The following is a 26,419-nucleotide window of genomic DNA, read 5'->3' on the forward strand; positions in this document are numbered from 1 at the left end:
AGTCTCTCAGTTCAGACTCTTTCCAGTCTTGCTGTTGTTGGAGAAGATCATGCAACTAAGGGTATCCTGGTGGCCCAGGGGCCTCAGGCTCTTTCTCACCTGGAGCCAAGATAAAAACCAAGAGCAGGAAGCTCTGCTGTTTCTGCCTCTGCTATGTCCAGTCTTTCCTGCTTCTAAGTAAAAGAGATTGGAAATGGCTGTAACCTGGTGAGCCAGTTTTTTGCAGAAAAATAATTCAGCATTGAGGCTCTGAGGAACAGTCTTCAGGACTCAAACCAACAATAGCCTGAGACTCAGATTAATCCAGTCATTTTTATACATTTGGACATGAACTTGATGGGACCAATGATGTGTAGACACTGAGTGAAGTCTGAGTTCACTCTCTTCAGAGTGTAGGCACTGAGAAGAAATGTTTGTACTTCTGTTCTTGTTCTATCTTTGAAGAAAATACTTCTTCATAAAAGGAATAAATAGAATAGACCATTCATCACTGACAGTTGACAGTGAGGGTACTTACATGAAAATAAGGGTATAAGTCAATAGAGAAAGATACCTCCAAATCTTCAAGGGTACCCCTAGAATACTAAGGAAGAGATGAAGCTTTATTCTGGATGAGTAAGTCCGCAACCTTCATTGTATACACATACATTGTGTATAGATCTATATAGCATAGAGAATATGTATAGTTATATACTATATATAATTACTTATACACAACATAGAGATGATACACTTATATAAAGAATACCTACAGACATAAATATATACATATATGTATATATATATACATATATTTTTTCACACACAACCATGTATACACATACAATATAGTTTCATTAGGTTATTTTTAATCTATCAACACTGAAGTTTAGTAGTAAGTAACCCTTTCTACCTTCATTTATTAAATTTTTCCTTAAAAAATAAATGTTCAAAGTTAAGATTAAACTTATATTTTTTTTCTAAAAATAAACATTTTTATTTATAGTTTTGGGTTCCAATTTTTATCCCTCTTTCCCTCCCTCCCCTCCCCCCAGGTGGCAAACAATAAGATATAGGTTATACCTATATGATTATGTAAAACATTGTCATATTTGTCACTTTGTGCAAGAAAATTTGATTAAGAGGAAAAATGCAAGAAAGTGAAAAAGAGCACTCTTCGATCTGTTCCATCAATATCAGTTCTTTCTTTGGAGGTGGATAGTATGTTTCACCAATACTCCTTTGGGATTGTCTTGGATCATTGTATTGTTGAAAATAACATAAATATTTATCTATATTATAACCCTCACCTTCACATACTTTAAAGAACTCTGATTGGGGAGGGGGAAATTACTAAATCAATATGAGAGATATGCTTGTTTCACACTAAATATGGCATTTTGCTAATATCTGTAAAGAGGAGAATCAATTAATTAATTAATTAGTGTCAGTTTTCAACCATGCTCATTTGATTCACTGGATTGAGACTCCCTCAGTATACTAAAGTTATAACTGCTCGACAGTAATGAAAATGTACTTGAATTTCCTCTGTGTGAATTAAACAGTATTACAACTGAGCACATTCCCAGCTTTACTCCATCTTTTCACTGAATGATGGTACTCAAAAAAGGCTTAGGGGCTTCCTTAAACTAACAGATAATTTTTTAATGGAATTATGAAAAGGAAGTAGGTGAGCTAAGTCTGAAATTAATGAATTTGCTAATGACTATTTCTTACTTGTGGTCTTACTGAACTATTCCCTACTTATGAGTCCAGGCTGGCTTTTTGACTGAACTACTTATTCCCTCCCACATACTATTATGACAAGAACAACTTTTATATACTGCTTCAACGTTTGCAAAGCACTTTATAAATATCATCTCATTCCTCACAACAACCCTTGGAGGTAAGTGCTATTTTTATCCCCATATTACAAATGAAAAAATGATGGCAAACAGAGGTTAAGTGACTTGCCCAGAGACACATGAGTTAGAAAGTGTCTGAGGCAGGATTGGAACTCAGGTCTTCCTGACTCAGAGTCCAGCGCTCTATCCGTGAGCCACCTAGTTTCCACCTTACATAAACTGTATGGTATGTATACCCAGAGTCAGCTAGATGGCTTGGTGCATAGAGCACTGGGTCTGGAGTTAGGAAGACCTGAGTTCAAATCCATCCTCAGACACTTAGTAGCTGTGTGATCCTGGGCAAGGAAATGGCAAAACACTCCAGTATCCTTACTAAAACAAAAAACCCATGGACAGCATTGGCAACCTGTGGTCCACAGGGTCATGAAAAGTCAAACATAACTGAACAACAGCAACATGTCTCCCACCCACCAAACCTCTCTACATGTGGGTCTGCAGGGAAAACATTGACCAGTGGACTTTGTTACCAATTCTACAACTAGTTCCCTGTGAGTTTAGTCAAGTTCCACTCTGTTCTTCAGCTTCCCATCTAATTAAAGTATCAGAGGTAGTGAGAGATAGAAGGGAATTTAGAAATTATCTATGCTAATCTTTACAGATGAGGGAACTGAAGCTCAGAAGAACTGAGACCTGCCTAAGATCATAACAGCTCATAAATGGCAAAACCAGGATTTTGAGCACATCTCCTTGCCATGAAAAGAAATGATCAACTATTTCTGAATGTCTTTTATATACCAACCAGGGGCATACAAAGAAAAAGCAGATATAGTCTCTACATTCAGGCAACTGTAGTGAGATCTACAGTATTAGAAGTCTTGGAACAAGCTGGGTGATCAATTGTCAGGAAGTTATAGAGTGGGGCACATCAATTAGTCCATCAACACACTTTTATTAAGCACCTATTCTGCACTCTCAAGGTCTCTCTGAAGAACTTCAGAATTCATTGTGCGCCATGGGAGATCCTAGCAAAGGACTGCCCAGCATGGCATGCCCACATCGAAGCAAGTGCTTTGCTACAACATGCGTGAAGCAAAATTGCAGTAGCTAAAAAGAAACATGAGATGCACAGATTTAGAAACATCTCTACCCCAAATGTTCATATGGACTACTTGTGCCTGACCTGTGGTAGAGGATTCCAAGATCATATTGGTCTGATCATCCACTCAGACACACTGCATCTTGACCCCCACCATAGTGGTGTCATTTTGGTCCTCTTCAAGAACAAAGGACAACAACCAACCACCTATACTGGGCTAGGCACTATAATAGTCTGGAGGTACAAAGATAAGGAAATAACTACTTTTATCTGACAGCTTGCATTCTAGCATGGAAGGCAACATTAACATATGAAAGTATATACAAAGTATATAACTTAACCAGGTAGTTAGAGGGGGAGGGCACTAGTATTTGGAGTTGGAGGGAGTGGGACTGGAGATCAGTAAGGGCTTCATATAAAAAGTGATTCTTGAACTGTGTCATGGAAGGCTGGAAGATTCTATGAGGCAGAGGTGAAGAAGCAGAACAGTCCAGGTATGGGAGGCACAGGACAAAAGCACAGGGACGTAGTGCCATAAGTGAGAAACAGAGAGAAGGCCAGTTTGGACACACCATAGAGTAGCACAATAGGAAATTTATTAAGAAGAGGAGTGACACAGCCACATCTACTCTTTTTTTGGGGGGGGTGGCAATGAGGGTTAAGTAACTTGCCCAGGGTCACACAGCTAGTAAGTGTTAAGTGTCTGGATTTGAACTCAGGTCCTTCTGAATCCAGGGCCAGTGCTTTATCCACTGTGCCACCTAGACACCCCCCCTCCCATTTTCCCTTAAGGAAAATCATTTTAGGATGTTAAGGATGGATTGAAGGGGGAAGAGACTTAAGGCAGGGCAACCAATTAAGAGGCTGTTGCAATATCTAGGCTAGAGGTGATGAGGACCTTAACTAGGGTGGTAGCTTTATGAGTGAATAGAGAGAAGAGGGCAGATGTGAGAAATATTGTGAAGCTAGCAATGACACAATTTGGCATCTGATTGGATATGTGGGGTGGGGGTGAATGGTAGTTGGGAATAAGGATTTGATTCAACAAAGACTTCATATGTCATATCCAAAACTAAGAGCATATTATTCTAAAACTGCTCTGCCCTTTTTAGTGTCATAAGATGTATATAAATTCACACTTTACAAAAGCAACTTTTAAAAAATTTAAAACCAAACCCAAAGCTTGATTAAGCAAGGAAGAAGGAAGTACACACTATGTCTGCAACCCATTCCTCCACTTCTCCCTAGAACCTGATGAATCACCAATAACCCCTTGTTCACACTGCTTGGTGTGACTTACATCAGACAATTCTCCACAGTGGGCATCAGGGTGATAGCATTCAACAACATTAAATGGATCCCCAAATGGAGCCAAAAGGGCTGCAGCTATGACAGGCTGCAGTGGCTCTGCTCTCACTTTGGGTCTGATTCTGAGAGGTGTCATAACTTCCTGTATAAGTCCACATCAGTAGCAGGTTCCAATTTTACCTGGCAAGGCTACCATGAAGCATTTGGCCATTTGGCTCTATCTCCATCTTTCTCCCCATCTCAGTATCTTAGAATATCTCCCCCCACCTCTCTTTATCTCTCTCTGTGTCTGTCTCTCTGTTTTTCTGTCTCTTTCCCTGTCTTTCTCTTTTTATCTCATTTATTTAGAATTTTATTTTCCCCTGAAATTACATGTAAAAACAATTAACATTGATTTTTTTAAACTTTGTGTTTGAAATTCTCTTCTTCCCTTGCTCCCCACCCCCCCTTAAGAACTTCAGCAATTCAATATAAGTTATACATGAGTAGTCACGCAAAACATTTCCACATTAGTCAGGTTGTGAAAGAAAACAGACAAAAAAATTAAGAAAAAGAAACTAAAAATATGCTTCAATCTGTATTCAGACACCATCAGTTCTTTCTCTGGAAATGGATTGCTCTTTTCATAAGTCATTCAGAGTTGTCAGATCATTGTATCACTGAAAATAGCTGTCATTCATAGCTGATCATCTTACAATATTGCTGTTACTTTGTATACCGTACATTTCACTTTGCATCAGCTCATGTAAGTCTTTCCAGGTTCTTCTGATAGTATCCTGCTCATCATCCCTTATAGCACAATAGTGTTCCATCCCACAATTTGTTCAGCCATTCCCCAATTGCTGGGTATCTCCTCAATTTTGAATTCAACTTTTTGTTTTTTATCTCTTTTGGGATACCATCCTAGTAGTTGTTTTACTAGATCAAAGAGTATGCATGGCATACTCATAGCACTTTGGCCATAGTTCCAAATTACAGAATGTTTGAATCACTTTACAACTTTACCAAGAGTGCATTAATGTCTCATTTTCCCCATGTCCCCTACAACATTTGTTATTTTCCTCTGCTGTCCTATTATCCAATCTAATAAGTATGAGGTAGTACCCCAGAATTGTTTTGACCTACATCTCTCCAATCAATAGTGTCTCTCTCTTTTTGTATGTCTCTGTCTCTCTGTGTGTCTCTCTGTTTCTCTCTGTCTCTGTCTCTGTATGTCTCTCTCTCTGTCTGACTCATAAAATATCACCTCCTACATAAAGCTTTTCCCTACACCATCCCACCTTCCCTCCAGTTGTTATTGGTAATTCCCATTTGAAACTATTCTTTCTGTAACTTTGTATATAGTTTGAGCATGTACATGTTATATTCTACCCCACCCACAAAATGTAAGCTCGTTCAGTGTAGAGAACGTTTTGTTTCCTGTCTTTGTATCCCCAGAGCTCACTGTAATGCTTTATCCATAGTAAACAAATAGATAATTGTATTTATTTGAATACATGCTCTTCCACTAAAATCATGGACTCTCAGAGTTGTAAGGGATGACACATATAATATAGAACAACCCAAACCCAACCAGAAACTCTGGAACAGAGGTATCAATTTACAGCCAATGATCCCAGGCAGCCAGCAAAACTCCAGTGCTTCCTGAAGCAGATAAAAATGTAATTGGGAAATGTTTAACAACATACAAAAAATGTAATATAACATAGATAATGTTCATTTGTGGTTTTCTAAGTCAATATGCAGCCTTCAAGGATCAGTTTCTATTTGACACACCACTGATTTACAACATCCCTAACAAATGGCCATCAAGGCTTGAAGACCACCCAAGCAGCCTAGTCCACATTTGGACAGCTGTGATTCTTAGAAAGTTTTCCCTTATGTTAAGTCAAAACCTACCTTTGCAGCTTTCATTTGTTGCCTATACCTGTGTTACCTTAGAAAGTCACAACCTTTTCTATGCATCAGTTTTATTATCTATAACAATAAATGGGTTGACCAGTTGGTTCAAACTTCCAACATCATCATTCCACAGAAATTACTCTCTCTAAAGTTACCAATAATGTCTTAATTGCTAAATCGAGTGGTCTTTTCTCAGCCCTCATCCTTTTTGATTTCTGAAGCACTTGCCCCTATCAATTATCTTGTCTTGCTAGATATTTTCTCCTCTATGGGATTTCCTGACACTGCTTTCACTCCTACCTGGTTCTCCTTCCTATCTGACTGCTCCTTGTCAATCTCTCTTGATAGGCCATCATCCACATCACACCCACTAACTGCAGATGCACTGAGAAGGCTCTGTCTTAGGCTCTCACCTCTCTATATACAATCTCATTTGATGATCCATCACTCTTATGTTTTCAATTGTCACCTCTATGTAGATGACTCCCAGGTCCACGTATCCAGCCGTAGTCTCTTTCCAGAAGTCTAGTCCCACGTTACCACCTGCCTATTGGACATTTTCATATCAAACCCAATGTGTACAAAATATTATCTTTTTCAATTAACACACCTCTATCTTCCAAACTTCTCTATTTCTGTTGGGGGTACCACCATCCAACCTTCTTGTCACCCAGGTTCACAACCTCCACATAATGCTTTGTTCCTCACTCTCACTCTACATATCTAATCAGTTCCCAAATTTTATTGTTTCTCACTCTTGCATATGCCCCTTCCTTTCACTCACAATATGAACACCTTCTGGCTGCTTCAACTCTTATCTGAACTACCACAATAACCTCTTAAGTGGTTTCCCCAGATAAAGGCAGTCCCTACCGCCACCTCCTACCCCACCATTCATTCACCCACTGCAATCCACCCTTTACACAATTGCCAAAGTGATTGTCCCAAAGTTCAGATCTCACCACATCAATAAATTTAATTCACTTCCTATGACCTCTAGGATAAAATACAAACTTCTCTGATCGGTATTTAAAATTGTTCATACCCTCATTCCACTCTATCCTTCCATTATTATACATTATTCTCCATCTGTGCATTTTATGATCTATACCTAATGGCGTTTTTGCTATCCTTCACACCCAAAACTCCCATCTCTGTGGATTTGCATTGACTCTCCCCCCTCCCATGCCAGGAATAGTGTCCTTTTCCTCCCTTTTACTTCTTGGCATCTCTGTTTTTTGTTTGTTTATTTGTTTCAGAGTCAGGCCAAGTATCACTTTCTGCATGAGACCATTCTTCGATCCCTCAGCTGCCTGTGTCTCCTGCTACATCCCCTCAAGGTTACATTGTATCTGTTATGTAAATACCTATTTGCACAAGCTATAACATGCTATATCTCTTCATTAGAATGTAAACTCCTTGAAGGCAGAAACTGTTTCATTTCTGTCTTTGTATCCCCAGCAAGCAAAACCACACCTGGCACATTGTAGGCATTTAACAAATCTTTGATTGGTTGATTTATTGGTTGTTTCTAACATTCTATGTTTCTGATTGGACAACAGAAGAGCCAAAAGACTTCAGACAGATTTCACCCATTTTAAAATTGAGTCTAGAGATGACCCTGTGCTTTGGCAAATGACTGTAGCCTCAGCAGAGGCTGGCCGAAGATCTGACCCATCAGGAGGACTAGGGTTTCAGTGCCCAGAATATTTCCCAGGTCAAGTGCTAGGGTTCTGGGGGTGGGGAAGGAAAATGTGGGGGGGGGAGTTGGCAGAAAGGGGTATATTCTGTCTCTGCCACCAGAATTTCCCAGTCCCACAGTTCTGCTGGGTCATGACATTCATAAAGTTAGAAGCCTAGGGCAGCTAGGTGGCGCAGTGGATAGAGCACCAGCCCTGGATTCAGGACTACCTGAGTTCAAATCCGGGCTCAGACACTTAACACTTACTAGCTGTGTGACCCTGGGCAAGTCACTTAACCCTAATTGCCTCACTTAAAAAAAAAAAAGATAGAAGCCATGGTGGTCACAGAGTGAGGATGAAAATAAATTGGGGGGAGGGTGAAGAAAAACAAGAAGCAGGCTATTTTGAGATCTCTTCTGTTTTCTCCTTTACATTTTTCTCCCTTGCTTTCTTCTCTTCCTTTCTTCTCCTACCTTCACTACTCCTAAACCCTTATAATACAGTAAACTTTCATTTATCCACAAATTAATAGTCTATATATAGGATCACAAGATCATAGAAGCATAGAATGTTAGCTAAAAGGGAACAAAGATATTATCTAGTCCAATTGTGTCATTTTACAGAGAAAGACACTGAAACCCAGAGAGAAGAAGGAACCTGTCTGAGCTTATACATGTATCACTCCCTAGTTGCTCAAGGGATCACAGAATCATGAGATTTTAGAGTCTGATGGTAATTTAGTCCATCACTCTCAACTTATAATGACAAAAGTGAATACCAGAGAAGGGAAATGATTGGCCCAAGTGAAGAGCAGAGCTGGAACTAAAATTCAGGCCTCTTACCCACCAATCTCTCAGGATTTTCTCTGAATCAAAATGGTAGCTCTTGGCTAGTCCAGACAAAAGAAGCCAAAATTGGTGCAAAATAACAATAAAAGCAGCCTTGGCAAAACATAGAGAGGGATTGATGGAACTTTTATAAAAATGAAAAAAAAATCTAGTCTAAAAATAACAAAATCTAGTCTAAAAACAAAAGAGAAGTAACTTTTGTAGAATCAATACCACTGCTCCACTTTATCCACTGAGAAAGCAATACCTTTCTCAGTCTCCATACCCTTTCTGTAAATTCCCATTAGGCCTTTACCCTCATGATGTCTTCTCCATAATTATCATTTTGGTGCCAACTGCCTAACCCTCCCTCTTTCACAAGCTTTGAGCAATTTTCCTTTGACATTTTGACAATGATGACTGACTCACAAAATCAGGTTAATAGAGCAAGAAGGGACCTCAGAGGCCATTTAATCTAACCTATACCTGAATGAGAGTTCATTCGATAAAGCTAGTAACAAATTGCTACCCAGGCTCCACTTGAAAACCTTCTGTGAGGAGGAGCACATTACTTCCTGAGGTAGACAATTTCATGTTTTTATACAACTCAAATTATTTGGATGTTTTCCCTTAAATCAAACATAAATTGGTCTCTCTAAAATTTCACCATTCCTTCTAATTCTGCTATCTTGGCATTGAAAGGACTAGTTTGATCTTTCTACCACATGACAATCCTGCAAATATTTGAAGTCAGCTATCATACAACCACAAAGTACAATGAGCTACCCTATAATGTAGTAAGTTCCCCTTCACTGGAGGTCTTCAGGCAACTTATATGACCTTTGTCCTGAATATTGTATAAGCGAGTCATATTCTGATAGATGTTGGTTCCTTCTAACCTTTGAAGTTCTATAAATCTGTGAATTCAAGTAATTGTGCTACCATCTAACATGCATTATCAGCTGCCTATTGGACATCTCAAACTGGATGGGCCATAGACATATGACCATAGACATTTGGCTCTCTCTCCTACTGAGTACAGAATGAGAAAAAATAGACAACACACAACAGAAAAGATACAAATTGTACAAAGAGCTTCCTGTGTGCAGTCAGGGGTGCAAGATACTAGAATGAAGGTACAACTCTGGAATAGAGTTTATTAGGATATCCTTCCATTAAAATCTTGAATATTGGAAAGGCTCTCACCTTATTGGTTTTAGATTTTTTTTAGTGAGGCAATTGGGGTTAAGTGACTTGCCCAGGGTCACACAGCTAGTAAGTGTGTTATGTGTCTGAGGCCGGATCTGAACTCAGGTACTCCTGACTCCAGGGCCGGTGCTCCATCCACTGCACCACCTAGCTGTCCTGCTCTCACCTTATTGGAACAGTAAAGAAAGAGGTTATGAGTAGGGCTTGAGTGATACATTTAGCCTCTTCGGAACTTGCCAGGCCAAGAATTTTTCTGCCCTTCTGATGTAACACTAAGCATGGTTAACAGGTTCTTAGGTTTGAAGCTACAAGAGACCATAGTGGTCATCTGCTTCAACCCCTCATTCTTCAGATAAAGGAAAATGTACCCCAATCTATTTAAATAGTTTGCATGTGGTCACACTAGGAATAAATGGCTGGATTTTGATTCACACCAAGAACTTATGACTCCATATTCAATCTTTCCTCTATATTAACATTTCCTTACTTCCTCAGAAAGCACTGACTTGAGGAATTCCAGATCATTCTGTACCTGAGAATTATTGTGGAAAAAATGTTTTCTCCCATTTTGCAAAAATTTCCAAAGAAAGATAGTACTGTATATTATGAATTGTATTTGACTTAGACACACAGTTCAAACACTTGCTGCCTCATGACCTCAAGTAAGTCACCTTCACCCAACATCTCTGGATCTACTATTTCATTTGAAAATAAGGTTGTAAGACTAAATGATTTCTAAGTCCCATACAATTATAAAATCCTATGACTATATGCATGGTAAGCACAGGTAGGTGGTGCAGTGGATAGAGTATCAGACCTGCAGTCAAGAAAACCTGAGTTCAAATCTGGCCTCACAATGATCCAATGTAACCCTGAGGGACTTATGAAGATTGCAGCCCATCTGCAGAGAAAGAACTGATAGTATCTGACAAGAGATGGAAACACATTAAAAAATTTTTTTTTTCATTTCCTCTTTGACAATTCCTTAATCTGGAGTTTTGGGTTTTTTGACTGTTTTCTCTCACTAGCTAGCTAATATGGGAATTTTTCCATGACTACTCATGTATAACTTATTTTGAATTGATTGAATTCTTGTGGGTGGAGGACAGGAATGGAGGGGGGAAGAGAAGGTGGAACACAAAGTTTTTTTAAAAATTGATATTAAAATTTTGTTTTCACATATATTTTGGAAAATAAAATTCTATTCAGAATAAAACAAAAAAAATCTGGCCTCAGACATTTACTAGCTGTGTGACCTTGGGCAAGTCATTTAACCTCTGTTTGCCATAGTTTCTTCATGGGTAAAATGGGGATAATAATAGTACCTACCGGGGCAGCTAGGTGGCACAGTGGATAGAGCACCGGCCCTGGAGTCAGGAGTATCTGAGTTCAAATCCGGCCTCAGACACTTAACACTTACTAGCTGTGTGACCCTGGGCAAGTCACTTAACCCCAATTGCCTCACTAAAAAAATAAAATAAAATAATAGTATCTACCTCCCAAGGTTATCATGAGGATCAAATTATATAATAATTATAAATAAAACACTTAGCACAGTGCCTGGCATGTATTAATTGCTATATAAATGTTAGCTATCACCATCCTTGTTATAATTCTCATTATTATTGTATATCCCACTTATCTATACTAGTTTAGAGAGAACAGGGTAATATAGAAAGAGATCAGACAGGAAGTCAGAAGACATGGCTTCAAATTTTACTTGTGCTACTTGTAATCTGATCTTTCTGGTCCTCAGCTTCCTTACCTATAAGGTGAAGAATACCTACCTCACTCAAGATTGTTGTGAATCAAGTGTGGTTTTTTTTTAAACTGAATAGAAACACCAAACAAATCTGAACTATTTGTAAATAGGTCATGCAATGTTCCATAGACGGTATCAGTATATGAGAGAAATCTTATAGCTGGTGAACTAGAAAACGCCATTCCATGTGAAATAGTCCAAAAGACTGGTAATGTTGAGAAAGAGAAATCATCCTCACTGTCTCCTAGCTCCCAGCTAGACAAAGAAAACAAAAATATGAATGATGTAGAACAGAATTCAGATACTTGGGAGAAAAAGAAAATATGAAGACAGAGAGATGAATTCATGACAATCAGTTGCAAGAAAACATGGTAGTCAATTGATCCCCATCTCCTTTAAGGATAAAACAGGAAAAAAAAATAGGTTCAAAGCATGATATAGTGGAAATAAATAATGCTGGGATCCAGAGATCTGAATTAAATTTATAGCTCTGTTATTAATTATCTTCATGTCCTTAGGCAAACTACTTGACTTCTCTGGTTGGTTGCCTGAAAAATGAAGAGATTGGATTAGATAAGCTCTAAGGTCCCTGTGGTTCCAGTTATATTAATCTATAAACTTGCATTTATGGGAGCCAAAAGATCTGGGTTCAATTTCCTGTTCTAGTAATTAGCTCTCTGTCCCTAGGCAAGCTACATAACCTCTCCAAACTTTAGTTTTCCCATCTGTAAAATAAGGGACTTAGACTAAATTATTTCTAAGGTAGCATCCAGTAATGACAATCTACATGCATAGGAAGAGATTGACCCGAGAACTAAGGTAGAACTACTTTTGCATCATGTGAGCAACAAGATGTTATAGATATTTTCTCTGATCCCTATGTCTTTTCAAACCTCTCCAAAACAGAAATTATGCACCAAAGATAAAGAAAGTTCAGCTGTCTCCATATTCTAGGACACCCAGAATTCAAAGGAAGTTAAAAAAAAAAATCCAGAAACTGATGCTCACTGACCCTGCCTCAGCAATCCTCCCCCACTTCCCACCCTACCAGCAGTGAGGCAGGACTAGCAGACCCAAGAACATAACATAATCTTCATCAAAATCCACTTCCACACCCCTGTCTCCCTCCCTCTTTCCAATGTGAAGTAGACCCCAACTACAGACTGCATAAAAGTTTGCTCGGGACTTGACAGCTAGCTTGGCCACAGTCCTTTACAAAAGGCTTCTGGGAGGAGCAGCTAGGTGGCGCAGTGGATAGAGCACCAGCCCTGGATTCAGGTGGACCTGAGTTCAAATCCGACCTCAGACACTTGACACTTACTAGCTGTGTGACCCTGGGCAAGTCACTTAACCCCAAATGCCTCAACCAAATAAAAAAGGCTTCTGGGGGTGGCATCCTGGAAGCACTGGTGCTTCGAAGTTTTGAAGTACCAGTGCCATGGAAAATAGGCTTTAAATTGGTGGTACCAGACCAGATAAGTGAGGAACAGGAAGAATGGGACAGGTCACTAGATCAGAAAACTTTGCAAGTGGGGAGGCCTGTGGCATTCCATCAAGCCTGAAGGAAAGAGCACAGCACCTGACTGGAGCCAGTTCTGACCACTCAAAAGTCATTTGAGGCAAAGACTTAAGTTGGTGAATTGTAATTGCCTAGTATGGGAGGGAGCTGAAACACTTTGAGATCTAGCTGACTAAGAAAACAAAACCAGAGGGGAGGGATTCAGAAAGTGAGTTATAAGGAAAATGGGGTTAAGGGGAGGGGAGTGGGGGAGACTGAATGAACCAAAGGTTTCAGAAGGAAGAAAACTCAAAGATTTTGAACATAAACAGATAAATCAACAGAAAAAAAACAGCGACAACAGAAGGAAATCTAGACTCCAGATTTAGTAAATGAGTTCAAACATCTGTGAATAAATACTGAAAAGTAAGGGGAAATGATCCAACACTTGATGAGCGAAAGAACCTTTTGGAAGTTTGAGAACATGGAACCACAACCTGCTATTCCTGAGTAGTGTAAAAGAGAAATGAAGATTATGAGAGCAGAATTTATGTCCCTCTCAGCAAAACTAATCAATACAACAGGAAAACTTAAATCCAAGACACACAATGGTTAAATTTAACAATTCAATTCAGAAACAAGTTCTATAGGTCATTAGGAAAGAGATCTTCAAATACAAAGAACATTCAAATAAGACAAGACTATTCCACACCTACTGAAAAAAAAAAAGGAGGAGGGTATGGAATAGTGTGTTCCAAAGAGGAATAGAGGTCAGCATGCAGTCTAGGGTAACCTATCCTGCAAGTCTGAGTTTGACCATACAGGACAAAAGATAGATATTCGGTAATAAGGAAGATTTTGAAACATTTTAGAAAGAAAACCATAAGAGATTATTTGCCTCTCAAACAACAGAAATTTAGGAGGAGTGAATAAATGCTGTAGGTAAGGATAGTAACAGGGAAAAAGTGACAACAGAAAGACCGGTAAGAGATTTCTTTATAAATGTACACAAGGAAACAGAGGTAAAGGTGGAAATCTGGTGGAGTAACAGCAAAGACTTGGTATTATGGTAAAGAGGAACACACTACCTTCATATGAATAAACACTTTTTGTGTGGAATTATATCATAACACTGGAGATACATGAAAGGGAGGGCAGTAGGGAGATAGAGAGAAGTGAGTAATGTGCCAAGATCAAATCAAGGGCTAGCAATGAGGGGGAGGTGACCTCTGCCTCAGGAAAAGATGAACCTATAGTGGAATGGGTGATGGGGAGGAGGGGGAAAAGATTGAAAAGAATGGGGGGCAGGAAGGAGACCTTATTTTGGAGTTGGGAGGAGATTCCACTGATGAATACTTTTATGAATGGAGGAAGCTGGTCAGTGGAGGGAGATAAGGACTTTATACTGAATGAAGCCTGGGAGATTTGGTGTTTAGAAAATCTACTTGTCCTGGTAGCGGGAGAGTTAGAACCCCTGGGGCCAGGCAGCTGGAGGAGTGGGAGAGCATGGACCCAGGGAGGAGATTGGCTGGCAAATGTAAGGTTAACAAGACAGAGTATAGGTCAGTGATGGGCTACATAATCAGGAATGTAGCAGGGGAGAGGCCCTACCATGGAGCAATGCACTCCTGACACCTGAATTAATTGGCATCATTCTGGAAATGAGGCACAATGGAAAAGAGGAATTCATGGGACAAAGTCCTTTAAGACAATGGCATAAAGTATCTAGAGGGGAGAGTTTAGAATTATTATCTTAGAAGCTTTGATTGCATTAAGAATACAGAGAAAGGAGAGAGATCAGAGAATGAAGGTCTAGAGTTATCAGAAAGAGAAAGTAGATAATGAAGAGACTAAGAGAAATCTGCTTTGGAAAAGGGTACAAAAATGAAAATCTAAAACTAATGAGGGGGCAACTAGATGGCACAGTGGATAAAGCACTGGCCCTGGATTCAGGAGGACTTGAATTCAAATCCAGCCTCAGACACTTGACACTTACTAGCTGTGTGACCCTGGCCAAGTCACTTAACCCTCATTGCCTCTCAAAAAAAAAAAACCCTAATGAACAGAACTAACTGAAGGGGAGGAGAGGAAGGGAGAAATATCAGAAAAGAAGTGGCAATCAGGGGTGAAGGGAAGAGAGTCAATGGGAACAGGACCACTTTAAAAAAGATTAAAGTAACATAATACTGTGTTTGCAACAGAAGAGGGAACCTGAAACTGAAAAGCTTCTGCACAATCAACATTAATGCATCTAGAATAAGAAGGGAAGTGGTTGAATTAGAAAAAAAATCTTTATATCAAACTTCTCTGACAACAGTTTGATAGCAATATATATAAACATTATGACTAATAGCCATCCCCCCAGTAGATAAATGGACAGAGGATATGAACAAACAGTTCTCAAAGAGAACTTCAAAGTATTCACAACAACATGAAAAAATCAAAATAACCCTGAATTTTTACCTTGTACCCTACAAATTAGCAAAAATGAGCCCAAAATGGCAACAGTCAGTGTTGGAGAGGTTATGAGATTATGAAAAGATAGGTATACTAATAAATTGTTGGTAGAGCTATGAAATGATACAACCATTTTGGTAGGCAATTTGGAATTATACCAAAATGTCCATAATCTTTGAACCAGAGAGTCTATAATGAGTTTACATCCTAAGGAAGCCATTAATAAGAAAAAAGTCTCCATAAACTTCAAGAATATTTGTAGGAGTACTTTTTATGTTGTTTAAGAATTGGAAACAAAGTAGATGACCATCTACTGGGGAATGGCTAAGCAAACTATGATACATGAGTGTGATAGAATATTATTGTGTTGTAAGAAATTATGTGTGTGATGAATATATAGAAGTATGGAAAGATGTATCTCTGAACTGCTACACAGTAAAATGAACAGAGTCAAGAAAACCGTAAATATAGTAACTACAACAATATAAATAGGAAAAACAATGGCACACCAAAATAGATTTTTTAAAAAGTATATGTAACAAAATTATAATGAACAAGTGGACTTAAATAAATAGAAATCAGAAGAAACCCCCAACCTACTTCTTTGTGAAGGCAGGAGGTCCACAGGTATTGCACATATTTTCAGTCTTTTTCAGTAAGTTGTGCTGACTTTGTTATTATTTTTTCCTCTTCAAAACAAAAAACCTCCCAGTATTTGTCATATGTCTCTGAGAGGGGAAGAAAAAGGGAATGCATAGAATACTATGGTGGTGTAAAAAAACCCAGGAAATATCAATAAAAACATTTTTTATAAAGAACTAAAGCAGAGCTTGCTGATTTAACAGCCATTTAAGAAAATTACCCTGAGATTGTGGGAATTGCTCTTGACAAAAGGACAAATATCTTCTGTAAGAGGACCATACAACCACAGGATTACAGAGCAGGGAAGGACTTTGGGGATCATGTTTTCAAACCATTTCATTCTATAGCTAAAGAAACAAAAAGATGAAGTACCTTACCAAGGTCACACTTTTAATAATAGCCTGCATTCAAAGTCAGGGCTTGTGACTTCGAATCCAGTGCAGTTTCCATAACAATCATGGTTTAGATGTTGCCAGCTAGAAGGCAAAGGCATGGCTATGACCTATAAAGGTCCCCTCCACAGAAGGATTATATTCCCTCTAGCAGAAATCACCATGTCTTCGCTAATATAAAAGCATCAAACATTCTTGCACTTTACATTAAAACATAATGTTTGTTTCCAAATACCTTGGTGGTTATATATTGTTGGGCTATCCAGCTTTCTTTCCTTTTTTGGACATTTCTTCTGTTAACACAGTAGGCACTATGGTGTAAGGTGGAAAGAGCTTTCATCTCCTCACATGGTGTTGTGGAAAGAAGAGAAATTCAACTCCCCTCCTGGATTAAACTGGAATGCTGTGTTTGATAAATATGACCTAGAGTTCTCTGAAAAATTGCATTTGCCATGAAAATGCCAGTAACCCCTCAACGCTGGGGAATACATTAAGCAAGTGTGACGAATTCTTGCACTGAGAGAGACAGAGACACACACACACAGAGACAGAGACAGAGAGAATGACCTTGAGTTCTGTTTGTATGGGGAGATCATTACAATAGCAGAAATAGGAAAGGGGGAGATAATATCTCACTTTTATGTGGCACTTCCAAAAGCCTTTTACTCACAACAACCCTGTGATGTTGGGAGAATAAGTATTATTAAACTACTTGACAGATTAAGACACTGGGGCTTGGAAAAGGTCAGCACAAAGCAGTCAGACTTAGAGATGAAAGCGGGACCTTAGAGGTCATCTAGTCTAACCCCTTTGTTTTCTAAATGAGAAAACTGAGACTCAGAACATTTAAATGACTTGTTCAAGATTGCACAGTAGGCCAGTGGAAGTCTGAATATGATACCAGATTCTTTCACTCCAAATCTATACATATCATCAGTAATGTGGAAGTAATCATACTTGCACTCCCAAGCTCACAAGGTTTTCGTGAGGTATCACTTTGTAAACCTTAAAGTACTATATAAATATGAGCTCTGTTCTTTTTGGTCATGTCCGACTATTCATGGCCCCATTTAGGGTTTTCTTGGCAGAGATACTGGATTGTTTTGCCATTTCCTTCTCCAGCTCATTTTATACCTGAGGAAACTGAGGCAAACAGGAAAAAGTGACTTGTACAGGGCCACACAGCTTTGAACTCCGGTCTCCCTAACTCCAGGCCTGGCATTCTATCCAACTGGCCAACTTAGCTGCCCCTAAATATGAGCTATCATTATAATTAGCAAAGCTAATGCAGATGTTCATGGATCAAGTACAAAGCAGTGAATGTCCTGCCTCAGTCAGCTCCCACTAAGAGAAACAACAACCTTTAAAACCTGATGTAAACCCACATATTTCAGCTCAAAGCAATTTACCAAAGTATGCATCCCCTTTTAAAACTCTTTTCTGTTAGGTCATAAAACCATGTCTAGTCACCTGTGATAGACTTAGCTCTTCTCAGCAATACAATGATCCAAAACAATTCCAAAGGACTAGTGATGTAAAATGCTATCCACATCCAGGAAAAAAAAAAGAAAAACTGTGGAATCTGAATGTAGATTGAACCATATTGTTTCTACTTTTTTTTTCTCTTGAGGTTTTCCCCTTTTGTTCTGATTATTCTTTCACATGACTAATGCAGAAACATGTTTAATGTGAATGTACATATACAAGCTAGATCAGATTGCTTTCTTTCTTGCGGAGGAGGGAGGGAAGGGAGAGAGGAAGAAAAATCTGGAACTCAAAATCTTATAAAAACAAATGTTGGGGCAGCTAGGTGGCACAGTGCATAGAGCACCGGCCCTGGAGTCACGAATACCTGAGTTCAAATCCGGCCTCAGACACTTAACACTTACTAGCTGTGTGACCCTGGGCAAGTCACTTAACCCCAAATGCCTCACTTAAAAAAAAGAAAGAAAGAAAGAAAAAAGAATGTTGAAAACTATCTTTACGTATAACTAGAAAATAATAAAATACTTTTAATATTAAAAAACTGTCTAGATCCTATGCTGTGTGATCTTGGACAAGTCATTTCTTTGACCTTTTTATAAATTAAAGATTTGTAAAGAGATTTTCTAAAGCTTCATTCTACTAGCCAGGCCAGGCACTTCTTAAGTACTAGAATAAGCTTGATCTTTCATTTTCCACATGTTTCTCTATTTTTACTAATAATGCTTTTTATGTGTATAACAACTCCCAGCTCCATCAGAACACAGAGCTGATCTCACACTTCTTTGTATTCCCTGGGGCCCCAGTACAGAACATAGCAGTCACTTGTTGACTATACCGTGGGAGAATAGAATCCCCTTGACATGATTAAAGAATTGTTACCATTTCCCCTACTTTGCTTGTTTCACTTGGGATCAGGTCTTTTCAGGGTCAGCATAAAAATATTCAAAATGCTTCTGAATATGTTCTCCAAAGCAATTCTTTTGCTAAACCAGTTTTAAACCCCCTGGAGGGGTTTAGGGGTTCATTCTCTTTCTCTTCGATAAAGACTGAGTAAGGCAGCTATCATCAGCAAGAATGCACCAGTCATTCACTGGGACTCTATAAAGCAAAGAACAGCTCAGAGGGGGCCATTAGCCCTCATAGTTCAGAACTGTGGATTGTGATTAATCCATTTATCTGTGATTCAAATGAGGGCCCCACAGTAGGAGTCAGTAATTGCCAGATCTTGAATAGGAGTATGAATAACCAAAGAGTATTCATTCATTCATTGTGTTACTGTTGCTTGAAGCCCTTCTACTTTCAGATCTCTGGGCAGCTATGCTCATATTAAACAATTCCACTCAATTCTGCAAATAAGGATTAAGTGCCTATCATCTCCAGAGCTCCTAGCCAGGATGAGGGGAAGGAATGCACAAAGGTTAAATAAAACCAGATTACTTTGGTGCTTACAGTCTCCTCAGCTTGAATCTATGTTTGGTCTGGGGAGAGGACAGCATAGTTCAATGAAGAAATTGGCTTCAAGTCATAAGACCAGAATCTCAATCCCTGTTCTGTTTGTGTGATTTTAGGCAAGTCCCTTAACGACCCTGGGCTTTCCTTATCTAGATACACTCTAAGGTCTCTATCAGCTCTAAATTCGGGGGTCTTAAAGTAAAAACTATAATTTACATAAACCTGAGGAGCTGAGGTCTGGGAAGAGTAGTAATAACTCACATTTACATTATAGGGAGGTGGAAGAGAAGAAAGCAAACTTGTGGTTTTTACAGTGTAGGAAACTTCCATTGTAGAAAATCCCTACAACATGAATTCCTTTGTAATTTAGAACCCCAGAGTGTTGCCCAAGGGCATTAAAAATCAATTGACTGGGGCAGCTAGGTGGTGCAGTGGATAGAGCACTGGCCCTGGAGTCAGGAGTACCTGAGTTCAAATCTGGCCTCAGACCCTTAACACTTACTAGCTGTGTGACCCTGGGCAAGTCACTTAACCCCAATTGCCTCACTAAAAAAAAAAAATCAATTGACTGGGGGGGGTGGGGGGGCAGCTCCGTGGTACAGTTGTTAGAGCACTGGCCCTGGATTCAGGAGTTCAAATCCGACCTCAGACACTTAAACACTTACTAGCTGTTAAGTCCCAACTGCCTCACTAAAAAAAAAAAAAAAATCAACTGACTTGCCTACCCAACTTGAATTCAGGTCAACCAGACAGATCAGTATTTCTATCCACTATATTGAGATGTTTTACATTTACATAGTAATTTTATTTTTACAAAGTGCTTTCTTTACAACAGTTGTGTGAGGTAGGTAGCAGTATTATTATCTCCATTTTACAAATGTGGAAAAGAAAGATCAAAGAAGTTTTAAGTGGCTTACCCAAGTTCACACATAGTGTCAGAACTAGAGTTAGAACTCAAATACAGGTCAATTAATTTGCAATTCTAGTGCTCAAAGTTTGCCCAACGTTACATGAGAAAGTCATATGAATTTTAATTTTCAGACTACTGGCCAGTGGTTAGGCAAGGATTCTACGAAGTTGTTGGTATTTTAATTCTTCAGTTTCTCCCTCCCTTCCCACCAGTTATATTTGGCTGTATCACTTACTAAATACTATTAAATTCCTTGATCCTTGAAATAACTCTGATAGGTGGGTAGTTTAAAAATATTATTCTTCCAATTTTACAAATGGAAAAACTAAAGGTAAGGAACTGAGACAGAGAGAGTAAATGAGTTTGCCCAAGGTCACATAGAGCTAAGAATCCAAATCCAGGTCTCCAAACTCCAAGTCCACTCTACTTTAGAGTGGTTAATTCACTTTCTTTCTTTCTTTCTTTTCCTCCCACTCCTTCCAACTCTTCAGATTCTCCCCTACAGCTCCTCCTCCCGATCTATTTCCATTCACTCTAGTCACCCTTTAAAAACACATTCACAGACCCCACCCACTCCGCAGGAACTCAAAACAAGCCATCTGAATTGCACTTGAGAAATTCCTGCTTCGGACCCAAATCATTAGAAAGACGTTAGCTCTTGGATGGTGACCAAGTGACCATCACAAGGTACCCAGATTTGTTCCATGTTTATAAGGAAGACAGTTTGCCACTAGCCAACAGAAGGTGACAAGAACTGAACCCTCTGATTCGAATCCACTGGAGCTTCTGGCTCCCCGTCCTGGCTGCCAGTGAACCCAGCAACCCCAAGCACTGGGGTACATCAGCGATCTGCTGGCTCTACGCAGTAGGATACTGTTTTCAACCAAGCCTTAAGTAAAGACTGCATGTGCGACGGATTAGAAAGGCGCACGGGGTGGGGGGAGGGAGCGAAGCAGGAAGTGAAAGGAGAGTGGGAGCGCTAGGAAGGGGGCAGAGGGAGAAGAGGCCGGGAGGATGGAGTAAAAATAGCCTGGCTCAGCTCTCAACCCTAGCTAAGGTGGGCTGTTGGTTTTGTGTAAGCTACCCAATGCAGACTGCGGAAATCGGAGCCGCTGTCGCCCTTTCCCAGTCAGACATTGCGCATCCAGGATGGGGAGGTGGAAAGAGTTTACATAGGAGCGGAAACTTTATTTTAAAAACAAAACGAGGAGAGGCGGGAAGGATGGTGGCAGTAGCTTCTGAGAATTTCTCAGGCGCCCTGACGCTTCTCCCCCACTTTCTCGTTGCGCACCGCCCCCCACCCCCTTCCGCCTTCTTTCGCCTCCCAGCCGCCTGTTGGAGGCTGGGTCCCGCTACGTGCCTGACTGGCCCACACTTTACAGAGGTGCAGTCCGGGGCTCTGCGCTATTTTTAGAAACCTCTGCTACAAATGTCAGGAAGACAAGGGTGGGCAAGCAGAGAGCCGGAGCTTTAAAGGGCTAGTAACGGAGCCAACGGAGCTTTGCTTCCTTGTGTATGAAACAGATGGCATACATGAAGGATCATTATGACCATCTAGAAGGTGGAGCATTTTGTAAACGCATTATCTGAGGATTTAGGGGTTGAGCAGAGAAAAGCATTGATATCCTAGAGTCTACCTTATACGAAGTCCTTATTACTGACAAACCTCACAGCTGCATTCATGCACCTCCCCCCACCTCCCACATTTCAACCCCCGGAGCGTGTGTATTTCAAGACTGACAATTCCCAGATACATGCTGCTTCTGGTATCTTTCAGGGAACACGATTTTGCGTCCCTTGCAGCCTCTGCGGAGAAATCGAGTTGGGTGCTTTACGTGAGGCTGCTATAGGTGTTAAAGAACAAGAGATAAAGGGATACGATAGATATAAAGAAATAGTTCTCTCGGTTTCTTCCCGGTCCCCACCCCTCCCGGTGCATTTGGGTAGCAATATGTGAAATGTGCGGCAGCTCAACTGGCTATTAATAGAGCCTGGAGTTTTCTCTATTTCTTTTTTCTGCCGGCAAGTAAGGGGGCAGTCTCCACTCTCATACCCCAAGCCCTTACCGGCTTTCGTATGCCGCGCTTTTCCGGGAAGCTAACCCCATTCATGACCACAGGTGCCCTAATGCCCCTTAATTCATTACAGTTGTAAAGACGTGAAGGTCAGTGACGCTCGCCACTCTAGCTAGGAGCTGCTTGTAGAAAGAAATCGCAGGCCAAGGGGTTGGTTCGTAATAGACTAGTGCTCCAGATCGACTTGAAGGTAAAATTGAGCGGAGTGGAAGAGGAGTCGAGTGGGGGTGAGGGGGCGCCTTACTCAGGAACAAAGATAGAGCTGCATAGAGGCAGGGGACATCAGTCCCGGGCGTTTATGGAGTCAGCAACTGCAGTCACAAACTCAAGCACTATCCCCCAGCCCCCAAGTTCCGGGGAACTGCAGGGTGCTGTCCCTGGTACTGAAGGAGACTCGCTGTAACCCACCCTTACTACCACTTCCAGAGACACTTAGAGCAAACCAGGATTAGATTTGTAATTCTCCCAGCCCTGGCTCTGAATGGGAAGGATCTATCCGTGGTACTGAAGTAGTACCCAGCTTATTCAGGGCTCAGTTCCGGCCGCAGGACTGCTTGAGAGGACATAAGAACCCAGAAGGGGTAAATCAAAAGATAGCTCAACCACTATAAGGAGGGAGAAATTGACTACTTGATTTTTCATCCTGTCTTGCCTCCCCCCCCCAAAAAAAAAACCCAAACCATATGCAGAGCCCAGAGTAAGAGAAGAGAAAGACCTGCAGCCGGAGAGCCGCAAACCCAGAAACAAGAGGATGGAGAGCTTGCAGGCTAATGGTAGAAGAGGGTGATGGGGGTGATATCTGCTTCTTTGCATTTTCAAGGGGGAGGGGGACTGGTACATGCACTGCTTCGCTTTCTCTTATCCCTCCTCCTACCCCCAAAGACAGAGAGAGAGAGAGAGAGAGAGAGAGAGAGAGAGAGCAACAGCAGAAGCAAGCAGGATGGAGCTAGGGAAAGTTTGGCACTTGAAACGGAGCAGCGGTAGTGGTAGCGGCAGCGGCAGCGGCAGCGTAGTGGTTCCAGATCTGAGCGGCCGGGGTCGCCAAGGACCTTGGCTCTCTCGCCTCCTTACCTCGGTGTTCTCGGCAGCGTTCTCCGCCATTTTCCTCCTTAGGAGCAGGCAGCGGGAAGAGTGTTTCATGCCCATAAGAGCCAGCAAGGGTTTGGAGATATATAGATAGTAGAGAAAGGGAGAGCTGTTGTGGCTTTAAAAATAAGGGCCCCTAAAAACCCCACCCCAAAACAAAACCCAAACCTAAATAAACACTGTATCTGGAGCACACACGGGATAAAAATCAACCACGGTTGAGTCTTTTCAGCAGTCTCCACTTTCTTTTATTTTCCTCCCTTCTCATTTGCTTCTGATTCCTTCACACACTTTCAAGTTCTTCTCTTGCTTCCCCACCCCCCCACCCCCACCCAGCCCCACTCCACACACGCTGCGGGTTTGCTTAGGGAGGTAGCCTCAAATGCACAGCTGCTTCTCGCCCCGCTTCTGGGGAAGTACAGCAGCCCAAAGGCAGCCAGCAACTCCTCTTAACTTCTGCAGCTCGGCTGAGCTAAGCAACACCCCTTTTTCCTTGCGTCTTCTCGGGGGCTGAGCTGGGTGAGTGGGGGTGGGGTGGGAGGTGGAAGTGGTGAAGGCAGGCCACGGGGGCACCGAGAGGCGGCGGGGCAGGGGCTGGTCGCCCCCTAATCTTTTACCCTCGTTCCCGCCTCCCCCGGTGTCCTTGTTTCTCTCTGCCTAAAGAAACACGCCTAGGCTCTCCGGAAAACTTGCGCTGGAGGCGAGGACATAGCTCGAGAGACTCGGACGCTTCCCTGCTACAGTAAAACGCGCTGGAGCGATCAGCAATCTCGGGCACTGGACTCGTATCTGGCTCTCTGAGTTGAGCAAATATCCTCTTCTAGATGGGAAACTATACGGGGTGGGGGGGCGGGAGAGGGAGAATCTACCCCGCCCCCAACCTCCCCCCTCTCCTTTCTCTTTCTGTCTCTCCACCACCCCCACCCCCAAAAAACCTTCACTGAATTACAACTGGGGGATTGGAAAAGGAGTGGAATTGCTTAGCAGCTTCTTTTGCCCCTTGTCTGTCCAAGGCTGAGGGGGTCCTCACCACTGTAAAGCGAAACGGAAGGGACTATGGGGTAAAAGCGGCTGGTTGGGGGTGGGGAGACAGTTGCAGAAGGAAGTTTAAATATAAATTCCTGTGCCTCTCATCTCCGCCCACCCCACCCCCCTACACACACACACACACACACACACACACACACACACACACACACACACGCACGCACAAAACATCTCCAGACTTCTTAGACACCCCCCTCAACACACACACGGTTCCTCTTCCCTATTCTCTTCGCCGTCCCCCCCCCCCAGATTTTGGAATCTTTTTCCCCCTGGGAGAAAGGGGGGGGGTATCACACACCAGTTAGGATTCTCTTGCTCATTTTGAAAGGAGTATGGGCAGAAGAGAGTGTGCATCATTATACAATGCATTACAGTCTTCACTTTTAAAATATCTCTTTCCATATTACAAGCCATCTGTTGGAAGGGGGTTGGCACGGAGGTAAAAAGAAATATTGAGAGAACGGGAGACCCAGTACCATCACAGACCAGTACTCTCTCCCTTTCCACTGTAACAGGCTTCCCTTTAAAGAGAGACAGCTTTCAGCCCCCAATCAATTATATGAAATTAGAAAGTGCTCACTAGCTTTCCTCCCCCACCATTCTTTGGGAATAATAGTTCTTCACCTGTTCTGGTTTTATTCTGATTACAAACCACTTCTGGCAATAATGTACTGAATTTTCATCTTCCTCATTTCCCCTAATCCCATGGTTACAAGGCAGTTGACTTGCCTAAGGGTGGGGGGGGGGTGAGGACCTACTTTATTTGGGCACAGGTGGAAGCTGAAAACCGTGGGAATAGGAAGGGATTAAAGTAATAGATGGATAGAAGGATGGGGAGGGGGGATAGCAGCTTGAAAGAAAAAGAGAACTGGAAAGCTAGTGTGATCCTGGGCCATAGTAGGATTAAAGTTAAAGGCACAGTACTCAGAGGCAGAGAGCCAAATTAAGTGTAAGAACCACCTCCTGATTCCTGTTGGCTTAGATGTTGGGGAAGGAGGAATAAAAATCCTTTGCTTCATATTATTTCCCACTCCCTAACATCATCCTTTGTACAGCAATATCAGAACAAAAAATGCATTGGCTGGCTTATGTATTGCTTATTCTTTCAGTATCTTGCTGCCCCCAAGATACTGAAAGAACCAGATAACTGTCTCCAGTTCATTCAATGGTTCTCTTTGGAGAACATAAGGAAGAATTACACAGGGTAAGCAGACATCAAGAATTTGTACTTACATTGGGTAAAGCTAATATCTCTGATCAGTAAAATAAAAAATCACTCAAAGTGTCAAAGCATTATATCTTACCAACACGCTGAGGGGATGAAGTTAACATACAGGGAGAAGAGAGGTTTCCAAATCAAGAACACGAATTCTAAGAGCCTTCCTCTCTTAGAGACAAAAATGCCAGAAGGTGATATTCTAGCAAAGTTTCAGGGTCTTCACACAACACCAAATGTCATCTGGGGTTCAACCACCTCCCATTTTGTAGATGAAGAAACTGAAGTGTAGAGGAGTGATGTGAATTATTTTAAGGTTACACTCTAATTAATAATATGGACAAGACACAAACACAGGCCTCCTGATGCTCATTCCATCTAGTGTTCTTTCCATTCCAACATGCCGCCTCAGATCGTGCATCCTCCAACAGATAGGGAGGGGGAGCTGAAACAGACTTCCACCAAAATAGGCTGTTGCCTGTGCACAATTATGTTGCTATGAGAACCTCAGTGGGTGTGTTTCCTTGAT

General features: G+C 41.1%; 1 protein-coding gene across 5 annotated transcripts in view; it reads right to left on the reverse strand.

Annotated features, from left to right (window-relative positions):
* The window catches only part of PRMT8 (protein arginine methyltransferase 8), a 172,204-nt gene extending 146,125 nt beyond the window's left edge, over window positions 1–26,079 (reverse strand). For 3 of the 5 annotated variants that reach the window (XM_043969036.1, XM_043969034.1, XM_043969037.1), the window contains exon 1: window positions 23,613–23,937. In XM_043969036.1, the coding sequence (XP_043824971.1) occupies window positions 23,613–23,687 (75 nt within the window). In that variant the 5' untranslated portion in view covers window positions 23,688–23,937. Of the gene's footprint in view, window positions 1–23,612; window positions 23,938–24,244; window positions 24,451–25,978 lie in introns of those variants that run through there. The other 2 variants (XM_043969035.1, XM_043969038.1) reach the window with 2 other exon arrangements.
* Between the last annotated feature and the right edge of the window lie 340 nt (window positions 26,080–26,419).

Source organism: Dromiciops gliroides, chromosome 5, assembly GCF_019393635.1.
Source record: "Dromiciops gliroides isolate mDroGli1 chromosome 5, mDroGli1.pri, whole genome shotgun sequence".
NCBI lineage: Eukaryota > Metazoa > Chordata > Mammalia > Microbiotheria > Microbiotheriidae > Dromiciops > Dromiciops gliroides.